This window comes from Ochotona princeps, chromosome 24, assembly GCF_030435755.1.
Source record: "Ochotona princeps isolate mOchPri1 chromosome 24, mOchPri1.hap1, whole genome shotgun sequence".
NCBI lineage: Eukaryota > Metazoa > Chordata > Mammalia > Lagomorpha > Ochotonidae > Ochotona > Ochotona princeps.
In genome coordinates this window covers 16,349,546-16,363,651 of record NC_080855.1, presented here as the reverse complement: position 1 = coordinate 16,363,651, position 14,106 = coordinate 16,349,546, and the positions used below count along the sequence as shown (strand labels likewise).

The 14,106-nt window shown below is 43.7% G+C and overlaps 1 protein-coding gene across 2 annotated transcripts in view; it reads right to left on the bottom strand.

Annotated features, from left to right (window-relative positions):
* The window catches only part of MRTFB (myocardin related transcription factor B), a 90,411-nt gene that overhangs the window by 25,765 nt on the left and 50,540 nt on the right, over positions 1 to 14,106 (bottom strand). For both annotated transcript variants that reach the window (XM_012927508.2, XM_036492800.2), the window contains exons 4-6: positions 13,626 to 13,701; positions 9,258 to 9,419; positions 7,966 to 8,144 (exon numbers count right to left, since the gene is read on the bottom strand). In XM_012927508.2, coding sequence (XP_012782962.2) covers positions 7,966 to 8,144; positions 9,258 to 9,419; positions 13,626 to 13,701 — 417 coding nt within the window. The remainder of the gene's footprint in view (positions 1 to 7,965; positions 8,145 to 9,257; positions 9,420 to 13,625; positions 13,702 to 14,106) is intronic.

The following is a 14,106-nucleotide window of genomic DNA, read 5'->3' as shown; positions in this document are numbered from 1 at the left end:
GTTCCTTGCACCTGCATGGGAGACCTGGCAGAGGCTCCGGCTGTTGAGACCACTTAGGGAGTGAACCAGTGGATAAATCTCTCTGCCTCTCCTCTCTATAGATCTTATTTTCCAATAAAAAATTTTTAAAGTGAATTGATGTAGTGAAGTGGAATCTGGTGGGTTTTATATATATGTGTGTGTGAATGTATATATGTATATACATATATATACATATTTATATATGTAAGATTTATTTATTTTATTGGAAAGCAAGATCTACAGAGAGGAGAAGAGACAGAGAAAGATGTTCCACCTGCTGGTTCATCCCACAAATGACCACAACAGCCAAGCTGAGTAGATCTGAAGCCTGGAGCCTCCTCCAGGTCTCCCACATGGGTGCAGGGTCCCAGGGCTTTGGGCCATCCTCCACTGATTTCCCAGGCTATAACCTGGGAGACAGTTGGGAGGTGGAGCATCCAGGACACAGACCAGTGCCCAGATGGGATCCCAGTGTTTGCAAGGGGAGGATTAACCAACTGAACCATTGCACTGGGTCCCTGGTGGATACTGAGTTGGTATATGACTGTTCTGCTTGGCAAGGATACAGATGTATCAGCTTTAAAAGGTGCATTATTTTAACTGTAGTAAAAAGTACATGTGGCCCCTCATTTTCAAGCGTCTGGACCTAGGACATATACATGTTGGTTTGCAGCTATGCTGAGGCTCAGCTACAAACCAGCCAACTTGAAGTTCACAGACTCTATTTTCTGCCTGTTTGAATGTGCTGTTCGATTCCCCTCATGAAACGTTCGATTCAGTGGTCGTTTCCAACACACTAACTTCAGAATCTGCTTTCTGTAATTTCTCCCTCTGTTGATATTTTGTTTGTTCACACATTGTTTTCCTGATTTCTTCTGTTTATACACATTTCTTTTTTAAAAAGCTTTTGGACATACTTAGGAGTGTATTTCCCTATTTCTTTGTAACTTCTTTTGAAAATCGATGGGAAAAGCAGCCACCTCTCCCAGTCTGTGCAGACTGGCGTGGAAAATGTTCTCTGGCTTTGGGCTGTAGCCTTGGGATCGGGCCTGGGTGGAGCCTTATGTTTTCTTAGGTCTTGGGAGGGCAAGGGTTCTGTCTGGGACTGTTTACATACAGATATCTGCTTCTGTGCTTGGTTTTCTTAGACGTGCCTGTCCTCCCCAGGGCCTCTGTGCTTGCCTGTGGCAGGTCAGTGGTTGCCCTGCAGGTTGTTCTTCCTGCCTGCTGTCCTCTTCTGCTGCCCTGAGAGCCAAGCTGTGCTGCTGTCCCACGCCTCAGCTCTGAGATGGGAGAGAGAACGGCCCGTCTCTGAGGCAGCCTGCAGCTGGTTTAGAATGGGGTACAGAAGTTCTGTTCCCTTGGTTTTCAGGGAGGGAACTATGCCATCCAACTGTACAGAGAGTGAGTGGGAGAAGGACTGGGCAAGGGTAAGTACATCCACCATGAAATTTGCTTTTTGGATGTGACTTTTTTCTTGAGCATGAATTCTGCTGGTTGGCACAGACATCTGACTGATTTCCAGAACTTCTATAGTTATTTTAGTCAGTCGGAAGTTTATTTAGCATTTCCATCAAGTTTACTTCCATCAAGTTTATTGAGCATTTCCATCAAGAGCCTGGACCTTACTAGTCCTCTATCTAGTTGACAAGTGTTGCCCTTTCAAATGAGATTCTCCATCAATTGGGAAACAGTGTTAAGCATGTGAAACATTCATAAACTCTTAAAAGGTGAATATTTAGTGGTTCTAATTTTTGATAGTTCTATCATAACAACTGTGTATTATAATTAGAATAATGTTACAGCAACAAGGTGATAGATTAGGTCACCATAATTCTACTATTTGGGTGACAAATTCATGGACAAATCAACTCAAAAATTTCCTTATAACATTGTGGACTGACTTTAGAAAATTCAGAGCCCACATCTTCCTTACATTAAAAATACCCTTCACTTTATAAGGCTGTCATTATTATCTGCTATAGTCTCCAAATTCAGCAGAATGTTTATTTGAAGTTTGCTATGACCATGTTGCTGACTCACAGGTTATGATTATAGGTCAGGATGTGGGAGAATGAAAAGTATTAGAACTATTTTTATTTTTAGTAAGTGAGTTGTGATTATTGTGTATACTTTTACGATTAGAGAAAATGTTACATATGTGCTAAGACTCATAGGAACAACTACAATGTTAATATGATGACAAAACGCGATGTGTTGGAAAACAATCTTAAGAAGAATCTCAAACTGTCGGCCTGATAAGAACAAGGTCCTAGTCCAAGCTGTCCCTTTGTCATGACATCTTGTAACCGGGTCACATGGTGAAGCAAGCAGTACAGTCGCTGGCCCACTGTAAGTGCTCAGGAAATGCCAGCTGTTCTTTTATTTATTATTTATTTATTTATATTTTCAAAAAAAACAGGCAAAATCCATTCTGTAAAATGTACTATTTTAGGTACTTTGCTATTAGTCACAGGAAATAGAGCTCAGAAATGGGACAGAACACGGCTTCACAGTTAAGGCTGGAAACCAATTCAAAATCTAAGCCCTAACAGTGGCAAAGTCCTCTTGCCAAGAAGTTATATAAAGCATAACTAAGAGTAACAACAGAAATCAGGACACTGTGTCTGAAGCCCTATTCAGGCCTTTAGGTGGGAGTGTTTGTAATACAAGCCTCATTTTGATCATCTAATATATGTGTATATGGCTTACTAGACCTTGTCTTAAACTGAAGATTTGTGCATTATTTGGCAACAGGTCATATGTCTGAAAGTTACTTGACACAACAAGCAAAAGGTACACTAAAGTCTCCTAAGCTTGTTAAAATTCACAAGAGTAGTTGACCAACAAACCTTTTTGAAAATGAACTCAAATTCTGACTCCCCTTACAGTTAAACATGAGTGTTTATTGCAGATGACTGACTAAAAAAGCCTAAGGAATAACTTAAAAAAAAAAGTCTGTAGACTACAAGGACCAATGCCTGATGCACACATATGCTAGCTGTTGTTAACTTTCAATGGCTTCCCCAGTGTTCAAGAATTGCTTCAATACAAAACAAATGGAGCTCTGATTTACGATGTGTTCCAGCAATATTTTGGTAAATTCTGTTCCAACTGTAGTTTGATCAGAATTGAAAAGACAAGCATAAGATCCAAGGATAAACAGCTTTAGCCATTCACAGACCACACAGAAATACACATTTCAAAGAAGAATTTTCTTACATTGTGAGTTCATCAGCATTTCAGCTAAGAGATTACTAGAAAATGCCTGACAAAATCTCTTTACCTGGATGTTACATGTTAGGCTTTCTTTCATAGACTATTTTTCATATTTGAGAAATATGAAAAACAGGACTTAACCCTCTAGTCTAGTTGTATTTTGAAAAAAAAAATTAAGGATATTATATGCCCTAAAAAGGTGGACAAAGAAATAAAAAAAAAACATGTTTAAGTCATGCCATTCAATATGAAGCACAAACTGATTAACTGATACATAGGAACACATGGCTCCAATCAACAGGAAGGCAATGCAATCCAACCCAGGGCTGAGCTGTTGAAGAGTGCCTCTGGATGCTGGGGCTGTGCTTCAACAGGCTAATCCTTCACCTTCAAGCAGCACCATCCTACATGGGCTCCGGTTTATGTCCCGGCTGCTCCACTTCCCATCCCTGCCTATGGCCTGGAAAAGCAGCAGAGGACAGCCACGTCCTCAGGACCCTACACCTATGTGGGAGACCTGGAAGAAGCTTCTGGTTCTGGATCGACTCAGCTCTGGCTGTTGTAACCTTCTGGGGGAGTGAACCAGCAGATGGAAGACCTTTCTGTCGCTCCTTCTCTCTGTAAATTTGCGTTTCCAATAAAAATAAATCTTAAAAAAAGCGGGGGGATTGGGGGGAGCCTCTGAACCTGACCTGCCTGTGACAAGAACAAGCCAAGTGGAAACATGGTATCCATTTTATTGTTCATCTGACTAGTTCACATGAATTAAACTTTTAAAACACAAACACACATGCCCTTAACTACAGTATCTTCTAAATTCACCATCAAATTCTTACAATGAAATTGTACTTTAGGGCCCAGTGCGGTGGTCTAGTGGCCGAAGTCCTCGCCTTGAATGCTCTGGGATCCCATATGGACGCCGGTTCTAATTCCGGCAGCCCTGCTTCCCATCCAGCTCCCTGCCTGTGGCCTGGGAAAGCAGTCAAGGACCGCCCAAAGTCTTGGTATCCTGCACCTGCGTGGGAGACCCGGAAGAGCTCCTGGGTCCTGGCTTCAGATCGTCTCAGTACCGGCCACTGTGTTCATTTGGGGAGTGAATCATAACTGGACGGAAGATCTTCCTCTCTGTCTCTTCTCCTCTCTGTACATGACTTTGCAATAAAAATAAAAATTTTTTTTAAAAGAAATTGTACTTAAACAAAAATTCAGAATCTCAAAGAATACCCTAAACACATTGATGCTGCCCTTTTATTATCTTTCTTTACAGGGCCTGTTTCAATAAACAGTGGTGAGACTGATTGCTTGAGATCATGATCTATAGCAGGAAAACCTCAGCTGACCTCTTGTCCCTGCTGTGTGTTGGACCTGTGTGTGTGGCATGAGATTGCTAAAATAAAGTGAGGTCAGCTTCCTGCACTCTATTATCTTGATGTCTAAAGAGGAGCCATTTCCAGCTTAAATTACAAATGGGAGAGTAAATACATTTAGGTACATCGAGTGAGATGATTGGATAAATTCTACAAGCAGTGAAAATAAAGGACAAACTGTGCCAAAGGGAAATCCAATCACGACCTCCAGATAGCACTGGAATCCCAAGACTGCATCACCATCGAGAAGCGCTCCCTCTAGCGTTGATTAATGGAACAAACAGGAGTAGCACATGTGCAGCACAGTCACACCCCACCGAACACTCTTCCTCTGGCATGAGGATAGCAGCTGCTGGGGATATGCTGCTTCAATTATCCAAGGAAAAGGAAAACAAAGATCTTTTCAGACTTCATAAATGTAAGGAGATTTATGAACGAAACACAAGGAGAGAGGTTGGAGTGTCAGCCCTGCTAGCTCCTCTTTTCTCGGCTGGGAAAGTAGCGGGTGTGAACATTCTCCACAGAGCGTCTCTCCGCGTCAGCCTTGCTGACAATCAACAGTTGGCCCACAGTAGGCAGAACTGGTACAGCTGCGATACTGAAGGAGTGACCAAAAGTTAATGCTTAAGTTCAGGGGTTACCTAGAGCTTTGTAGGTGTTGTATTGGCAATGACCAGAACACATTTGCTGAGCTGGGCTGATCTAAAGCCAGGAGCCTGGAGCTTCCTCTGGATCTCCAATGTGCTTGCAGGGACCCAAGGACTTCAGCCTTATGCTGCTGCTTTCCCAGGCCATACATAAGCAGAGAGCTGGCTTGGAAGTGGAACCAGTGCCTATAAGGGATGTCGGAGCTGCACACGGTGACTTAGCCTACTACACCAGGGTGTGGGCCCCAACAGCTACTGTTCTGATTTTGCTTCAGGGATTCTGCAATGTCAGCCCACTGGGTGAAAAGGGAGCATCTCTGGTTACAGTTTCTCACTTACAAACTCAGCTAAAGGTGCTGCATCTGGGTCTAACAGTTAGACACCACTTTGGAACCCTGGCATCCCACGTGTACGTGCCTGGGTTAGGTGCCAGCTGTGCCCCTGACTCCAGCAGTTCAGGCTCTGCTGCCCCCAGGGGAGACTGTCATTAAGTTCCTGGCTTTGGCCTGGCCCACTGGCCACTGTGGGCATCTGAACAGTAAAGTAGCACATGGAAGCTCTTTTTATGTCTCTCTGCCTCTCAAATAAAAACAAAAATTAATCTTGAAGATGGAGAGCTTTAAGGACAAATTAAAGCCCCTAATATTACATGTAATGTGGGGAAAAGAAGAATGATCATCTCATACACAGCAGGAATTATCATGTAGCATCCAATGGCAGATGCCTGAGGTGACAGAAATCCTGTGGTTCTGAAAGCTAAGGCTATGCTAATAGCCATCTGACATCCTGACCCACCCAGACAGAGGCACAGACCAAACAACTTCAACGGCTAAGCACAACTGGTTTTTAATGGTATTCATTGCATACTTGGCATTCTTTTTAGCCCTATTTTTAAAGCTCAAATCAGAGTGCAGTAAGTATGTGAGAACCTACTGGAGCCTGGGCTCCCTTCCTCCTGCTCAGACCCAGGACTTCGGGATGGCCCCCGAGCCGTGCGCCTCCCCAGGCAGGTCCAGTAAGGAGGAGAGGCCGTAGTTCTCCGGCACTGTGAGGCTGACAGGAGAAACCTGCCCTCTTGTTGCTAACACCACTGGATGTAAGCTGGGCTGCTCTATTCACCAAGGGAAGCAGGATGGACTTGGCCAAACTCCGCCAGCACCCCATGTGCACCTGCTTTCTAGGTACATGACTCAGTGTTTACTGAGCACTGTCCTCAGCCAGGACCTGTGCTAGATGCTGAAGCCTTACCAGGGGTCCTTCTCTGTCACAGGCTCACACTACAGCTGGAGTAACAAACTGATTTCAGATAATGAGTGCAGTGAAGAAGATACTAAACACTGAGTTTATAAACAAGTAAGTTTTCGAATGTGAACAAATGACATGGAGCCTTTTTGTAATCCCCAAACTTTCATACCTTGGTGGACTTGGGTAAAGTAGAAAAGTGCTAAATTCATTTTCAGTTAAAAAATTTTATGAAGCCAGGGTCAAGTTCAGAAGATGTTTTAAGCCTGGCATCATAAAATTTTTGCAGCCATTTGGGGGATGAACCAGTGGGTGGAAGACTGCTGCTCTCTCCTTCTCTGTAAAAATCTGCCTTTCAGGGCCCGGCCCCACGGCGTGGCCTAGCGGCCAAAGTCCTCGCCTTGAACGCCCTGGGATCCCATATGGGCGCCGGTTCTAGTCCCAGCAGCTCCACTTCCCATCCAACTCCCTGCTTGTGGCCTGGGAAAGCAGTCGAGGACGGCCCAAAGCTTTGGGACCCTGCACCCACGTGGGAGACCCGGAAGAGGTTCCTGGTTCCTGGCATCGGATCGGCGCGCACCGGCCCGTTACGGCTCACTTGGGGAGTGAATCATCGGATGGAAGATCTTCCTCTCTGTCTCTCCTCCTCTCTGTATATCTGACTTTGTAATAAAAATAAATCTTAAAAAAAAAAATCTGCCTTTCAGAAAAAAAATAAGTCTTAAAAAATAGAAAGCTGGACTCAGCAGCATGGCTCAGTGCTTTGCATGTGCTACAATTCCATACGGACACCAGTTCGTTTCCTGGCTACCCTATCCAGCTTGTGGCCTGGAAAAGCAGCAAACATATGGCTCGAGTCCTGGGGGTTCCTGCACCCATATGGGAGATCCACAAGAAATTCCTGGTTCCTGGCTTCAGATCGGCTGATCTTGGGCCATTGCAGCCATCTGGGAAGTGAACCAGCAGATGAAGATTTCTGTCTCTCCTTCTCTCTGTAACCCTGCCTTTCAAATAGAAATAAATCTTCAAAAAATTTGTGTTTTTCTCTTTACAGATTTACTATACTACTGTAATGTTTTAACAGAGTAAATTTTCCTCTGTCACTTGTTAGAAATTTTTTTTAAAAATCTATGCTAAAACTCATATAGAGTCACAAGCGCCCTAAGTGGCAAGAGAGAGTGCCCCAGACCGCCTGGGAGGCCCACTTCCGAAAGAAGAGCAGTATGATACTATATGAAGATTTTTTTAATGCAGTTATACAATCATAAAGTTAAAATGTATAGAATGAGCAAAAATAATATATAAGAATCTGTTGAAAAAATTCAACAATGACTGGCTTTTGGAGATTAAAAAACCCAATTCTATTTTTTAGCACTATGAGTTTTTCCTTCTGGTGCAAATGTACTATGTTGATATATAGAAAATAAGGCACAGTTTCTGTTTTGGGGTGAAAACCAGAAAGACAATACCTGGGCTGGCGTGTTTGCAGTCACAGAAGATGGCGAGTCGTTAACTTTTGGCTCACTGGGGGACGCAGCTGACCCCTGTGACTCCTGGCTGGCCGGCTGGTCCGGAGACAAGGCGTCGCTGCTGTCTTCATCAAATGAGAAATCACCCTGAGTGCGGGGGAAGTCTTCCTTCCCGACACCTGGACAAAGAGGGGATTCTTAACTTAGGCTGTCCTTGGAATACCAGACCTGGCAGGCCAAAGGAGACACTTTGTTTCCTGCTTAAAAACAACAGAAGAACCCGAGGTGCTTCCTCGTGGAAGAATACATCGTTGCTTATGATGCAAATGGAGGAGAGGGGCACCGGAATTGGATCAAGCTTTGGAATCTAACAGTTATAGGAAGGAGAGGGGACAGGAGGGGGTGTCTTTAATGACACCAGGGGACACAAACACAGCCAGTACATCCAGAATGTGGAGCATGCCAGAGGACAAAACCAATCTGTTTCACCAACAAACAGGCAATAAGGGACAATAGAATGAGGGATGGGGCAGGGAAGCAGGACTACTCAACACACAGACACAGGCACTAGCCGGGGCGGCAAGTCCTGTCAGCCAGATGTTAAAGAAACCGCAGTACTGTGACCGGATACCTGTTGAAGATTCCTACTTCAAGGAGCAGCCCAGCTGGACCAGCCTCTGAGCTTCCGGGGCACATCTCTGAGATTCAGTGGAATTAAGGGTGACTCTACTGCTTAGAATTTTTGACTACACATTGCCTACATTCTTAGTAATGCAAAAACTGAAGTCCTTGGGAGTCATGAAAACTAGCAGTTGTTAAAGAAGGATGACTTTTCAACATTGCTCACTGAGTAAGCTTTCTGCTAAAGCTTATGGCAGAAAGAGAAGCATCAGTACTAGGTCAGAAATGGCTAAAACGGACAGTTTCCACCATTTTTAATGAATGTATAATATGCATCTGCTATTGTCCTATTTATCTTTCCCAGAGTGGGATAAAGATAATGAAAGGTCTGCAACAACATTAAATAACAACCTAAACAGTACACTCGGCAAACGTGATCACGGGAGAGGATGTAAGACTGCAGCCTCCGCTGTGACCATACAGCTGTTAGCTGGCAAATGTCAATCTCAGAACACCTACACACAAACAAGAACCACAGGAAGGATGAATCTATTTCTAATTAACCCAGAAAAGAAGACCTATGCCAAGTTACTGGCCTTTTCATTAAACGGATTTGATCTAAAAGCTCCACATTTCACTTTCTCCCAGAAAACAGTAAACTTCAGTCTTGCCTATAATCGCTTCCTTAACACTGGAGTCCACAGGCAGGATGTTTTTCTCCACCAGCTCCATGGGACCAGGTCTCTGAGCAATCTTTTCATTCAGGTCATCCGCTAGCCGAGCTCTTTTCAACTTCATCTGAGTAGCCTGCAGCGATGGCTCTGCAAATGTTTCTAAAAGAGGAAGCATAGTTTTAATCACTACGTGAACTGGCAATCCTGATTTCATAATGCTGCTTCAGGTTGAATAACTGAATTTTAACTGGTTTAAACACATCTGTGCACTCAATACATTTCTAGAAAAAGAAAATGACTATTTAAGAAAGCTCCAGCCCACACTTTATATTTCTTACTGCTGGACAGCTTTAGCTTGTCTATGCAGAAGGAACATCGCCATTTATTAATATGACTGTAAGTCAAATTGTGACGCAGCTACTGTTCATTTGTGGTAAGAGGTCCAACTCACATCCGTCAGGTGGATGCACAGGACAAAGGAGAGCCATGGCTCGTCAAGTTCACAGCTCTGCATGTGGCTGTGTCGTGAAGTCCATGGGGAGAGCTCAACTCACATTCTTGGATTCATCCCTGTCTGAGTGAGAGTCAGTCACCTTGAGTACAAACGACTATGTCACTTGGGTCTCTTAGGAACACTCAGTTACACAGGAATTAATGGTCCTCTGGAGACACCGACTCACACCTACACACATGCACCGAGTCAGGACACAGTTTACGAAACTACTATAAATAGCCCAACTCATTCATTTGCCTTGTTCTGCTGATTACTCTGTTTTTGGTCATTCTTTTTCCCATTGTTCTAAATATCATTTATAATTCATTAAAAATGATGACGCAGCGGGTGTTGCTTCGAAGCTGAGTTGAAAACTGCTTGCCTGCGGTCCTACAGCTGGGTCCTACAACTGGACTCACTGCTGTTCTACATTCCAAGGACAGCAGGACATGGCTGACACTTGCCACTTGAGCCTGTCCACAAACTGGTTCACTTCTGTTGCAACTGCTAACCATAAATACGTAATTTAACAAAACAAAGTTATGTCTTAGAAATCAAAGTTAAATTATGCTTTGGAAAGGCTTGACAAAGATGAGAAGAAAAATCACTGTGAAATTAATTTGTAAAATTAATAATGATCTGGCAAAAAAGTTAAAAATCATATGATTTTTTTTTAAAGATTTTATTATTATTGGAAAGCCGGATATACAGAGAGGAGGAGAGACAGAGAGGAAGATCTTCCGTCCGATGTTTCACTCCCCAAGTGAGCCGCAACGGGCCGGTACGCGCTGATCCGATGCTGGGAACCAGGAACCTCTTCCGGGTCTCCCACGCGGGTGCAGGGTCCCAAAGCTTTGGGCCGTCCTCAACTGCTTTCCCAGGCCACAAGCAGGGAGCTGGATGGGAAGTGGAGCTGCCGGGATTAGAACTGGCACCCATATGGGATCCCAGGGCTTTCAAGGCGAGGACTTTAGCCGCTAGGCCACGCCGCCGGGCCTAAGAAAAACATATGGTTTTGAACTCATATTGTGGTCCTAGCACGATGGCCTAGTGGCTAAATCCTCGCCTTGCATGTGTTGGGATTCCATATGGGTGCCAGTTCAGGTCCCGGGTGTTCCACTTCCCTTCCAGCTCCCTGCTTGTGGCCTGAGAAAGCGGTAACGGATAGGCCAAAGTCTTGAAACCCTGCATCGGCATGGGAGACCCAGAGGAGGCTCCTGGCTCCTGGCTCCTGGCTTTGGATCAGCTCAGCTCCAGCCATTATAGCCACTTGGGGAGTGAATCAGAGGATGAAAGATCTGTCTTTCTGTAAATCTGACTTTCCAATAAAAATAAATATTTTTAAAAAACTCGTATTTCAAGTGCCTATAATTTTTCATTGCACCCTAAATAGAGATTGTAGCTGATGCAGGAGTACAATGGCTGTGTTTTATGCAGGAAGATGATGCGAACTCCATTCACTAAAGCGGTCTCCAAGAAGACCCTACCTTCGATAAAACAATGTCAAATAATATGCACTTTCGTAAGTTATAAGAGAAAGTGTGCCCACCTCTTCTTCATGATTTTCCTGTATACCCAACTGTGGTCTCAGTCTTTTCAGACAAAATAGCCACACAGGAAGATGGCAGGGAATTATACCTTCGTATAAAGCCCTTACCCTAAGGTTCAATGCTTTTGTTAAAGTTTAGGTAGGATGGCCTTCTATTGTTCGTCCTCTCCCTGAGAGGACAGTGTGAAGTCTGGGGAGAAAACACTCCCCAGATAAGCAGAGCCTGGCACTCTGGTATTCTTTCATTTGTAATCATTCCCGTTCCCACAAGGTTGAGACTGGATTTTGGCTGCTGAAAAACTGAAAAAATCTAGGCATTTGCCTGCCAAATATCTAATTCAATCAAAACTGTGTTAATGTCAGAGGGCAGATAGGGGTGATATTGTGAAAATACTTGAAAATTAAAGATGATACATTCTTACTAAAAATCCCAACTTGAGACTAGATGTCCAAAAACAACACTTATGGTTCATTCTTAAACACCATTAGGTTTTAAATGTTGGGAAACCCTTTTTAAAGTTAAGCAAATATGATTTTTTGAAAAATTAAATGTATCTTCTATGATTATAAAATACAAATAATAAGGCCTGTTATCGTGAGAAGGCAAGTTGAGACAGACAGCACTGTTGCTACCCATCCCTGTCGGGTCAAACTCCTCTCGGGGACAGAAAGGTCTCTTTACCAGGCTACTGATCAAGAGCTTGTTTCTCTGCAGTCACTAGACCCTGGCAGCTGGCAGCTGCTCCACCCTACCATGGGGGTTCTGGAAAAGCTTTTTATTCCAGTGGACTTCTGGAAACACAATCCAAAGCAGAGACAGACACACACCCCTCACTTCCCTCGAACCAGGAGGACGGTCACATGCCCGTCAGCTCCTAGAGGAGACCCTACTTGGAGTCAGAAAGCGGAAATCAGAACTCTGGACTTATTAATGTCCCATCAGCCTGTGCCTTTTCTCTCTCACAGCAGCCTCTCTGTTCCCACAGACTGAATCATAATGTGATTCAGTTGTTTCTGCCTCTGTCACTGGAGTGAAAGCTCCAAGCAGGCAGGCTTCCACCTGTCCAGCCTATATGACAGAGACAGTGTCACTTCAAGAGGCCACTCCGGACATTTCTGAGCTTTAGGATATTATTCCTTTGAAATACCAATCAAACTCTAGCACTAACTCTGATTTAACATTCGGTCCAGAGAGAACAAATCTTCCTTCTCTTGACAAGTGTCCTCACGTGTCTGAGCAGCTTTCCGATTCCTTCTGAATTCTCTAGAGGCTTAACACACACAAGACCATCATGGGATCAAGCTCCCGTCTTGCTCAACAAATTAGTCAGAAAAGCCAAACAATGAAAGGAAATGTAACTCAGCAGTCTATGGAGGAGGTACTAGCTTTCCCGAATGTTTCGTCTTTAGAGAGGAAAAACATCCTGGTGTAACGCATGTGTTTAGTTAAGGCTAGGATGGAATTGTGTCTACCTGATCACCATAAGTGATGAGGGTTAGATCACTGGGGTAATTTGGTGAGCGGCTGGAGGTTGAGGGTAGCTTATGATGGTAGTGGGGAACAAGCTGGATTTTTGTAGTAAGTGGCAACAAAGAGAAAATCTTGGGTGTAGTACTGCACCAAGTGGAAATGAATAAGGTTCAAGTTTCTGAAAATTTATGGTCAGACTTGTGGCTCCTGTATCCTTGATGGTTTATTGAGCAGGGTACAAAAATTGTCTCTCTTGATAAAGAAATCCTCCGAATCAAAATACTATTCTCTAGAACAGTATGGTATAGGCACCTATGGTACCAGCTGCTGTGAAAAAGTCAGTCCATCAACCTTCTCCATTTAACTGACATAACATTTTACCTTTGGGTCTTCATGTTGTTATCCACTCCGGAGGATGTCAGCCCGAGGTGTAAAAAGTTACTAAAACAGGTGTACACACGGCCCGGCATAGTAGCCTAGTAGCTAAAGTCCTCGCCTTGCACGTACTGGGATCCCATATGGGTACCGTTTCTAATCCTGGTGGCCCTGCTTTTCATTCAGCTCCTTGCTTGTGGACTGGGAAAGCAGTAGAGGATGCTCCAAAGCCTTGGGATCCTGCACCCACGTGGGAGACCTGGAAGAGGCTCCAGGCTCCTGGCTTCAGATTGGCACAGCTCCAGCTGTTGTGGCCACTTGGGGAGTAAAAAATCAAGAAAGATCTTTCTTTCTATCTCTCCTCCTCTCTGTATATCTGACTTTCCAATAAAGAAAAAATAGGAGTTCACAGAAATGGTGGGATTCTCTCTTTTTTCTTGAGAAAACGTGCAGTGTACCCAGATAAGGAAGCTTTACCTTCTAAAATGTGCATCCTGACAAGTTCGGAGCGGTCTGGTCGACTCCGGATCTTGTGTTTCAGAAAGTTTTCCGTCTTAAAAAAAAAAAAAAGAATTAATATAAAACGTTTACTTCTATTGTGGTCTTAAGGTTGTTTCAACTACTCTATTTAAATAAATGGTATACCCTTTTGGTCATGACTCTTGGAGGCACAATACAAATAAGTATACAAAGTATCTATTATCCAAAATGATTTAAATTGCAGCTTTCCAAATCTCAAAGTATACGATGGTATAAAGTAGGCTTTTTTTTTAATTTTAAAAGTTAGAAGTTCCTAATTTTGAAGCAGATGAAGATTTATCAGAGAGGCAATTAGACACACACAGAGCTCACCTCTGCTTGTTCACTTGAGCCCTGGCTGTACCAAGCTTCTGATCCAACTTCCTACAAGTGCACTTGGGAGGCAGAAGACGGCCCAAGTATGTGGGCTTCAGTCCCC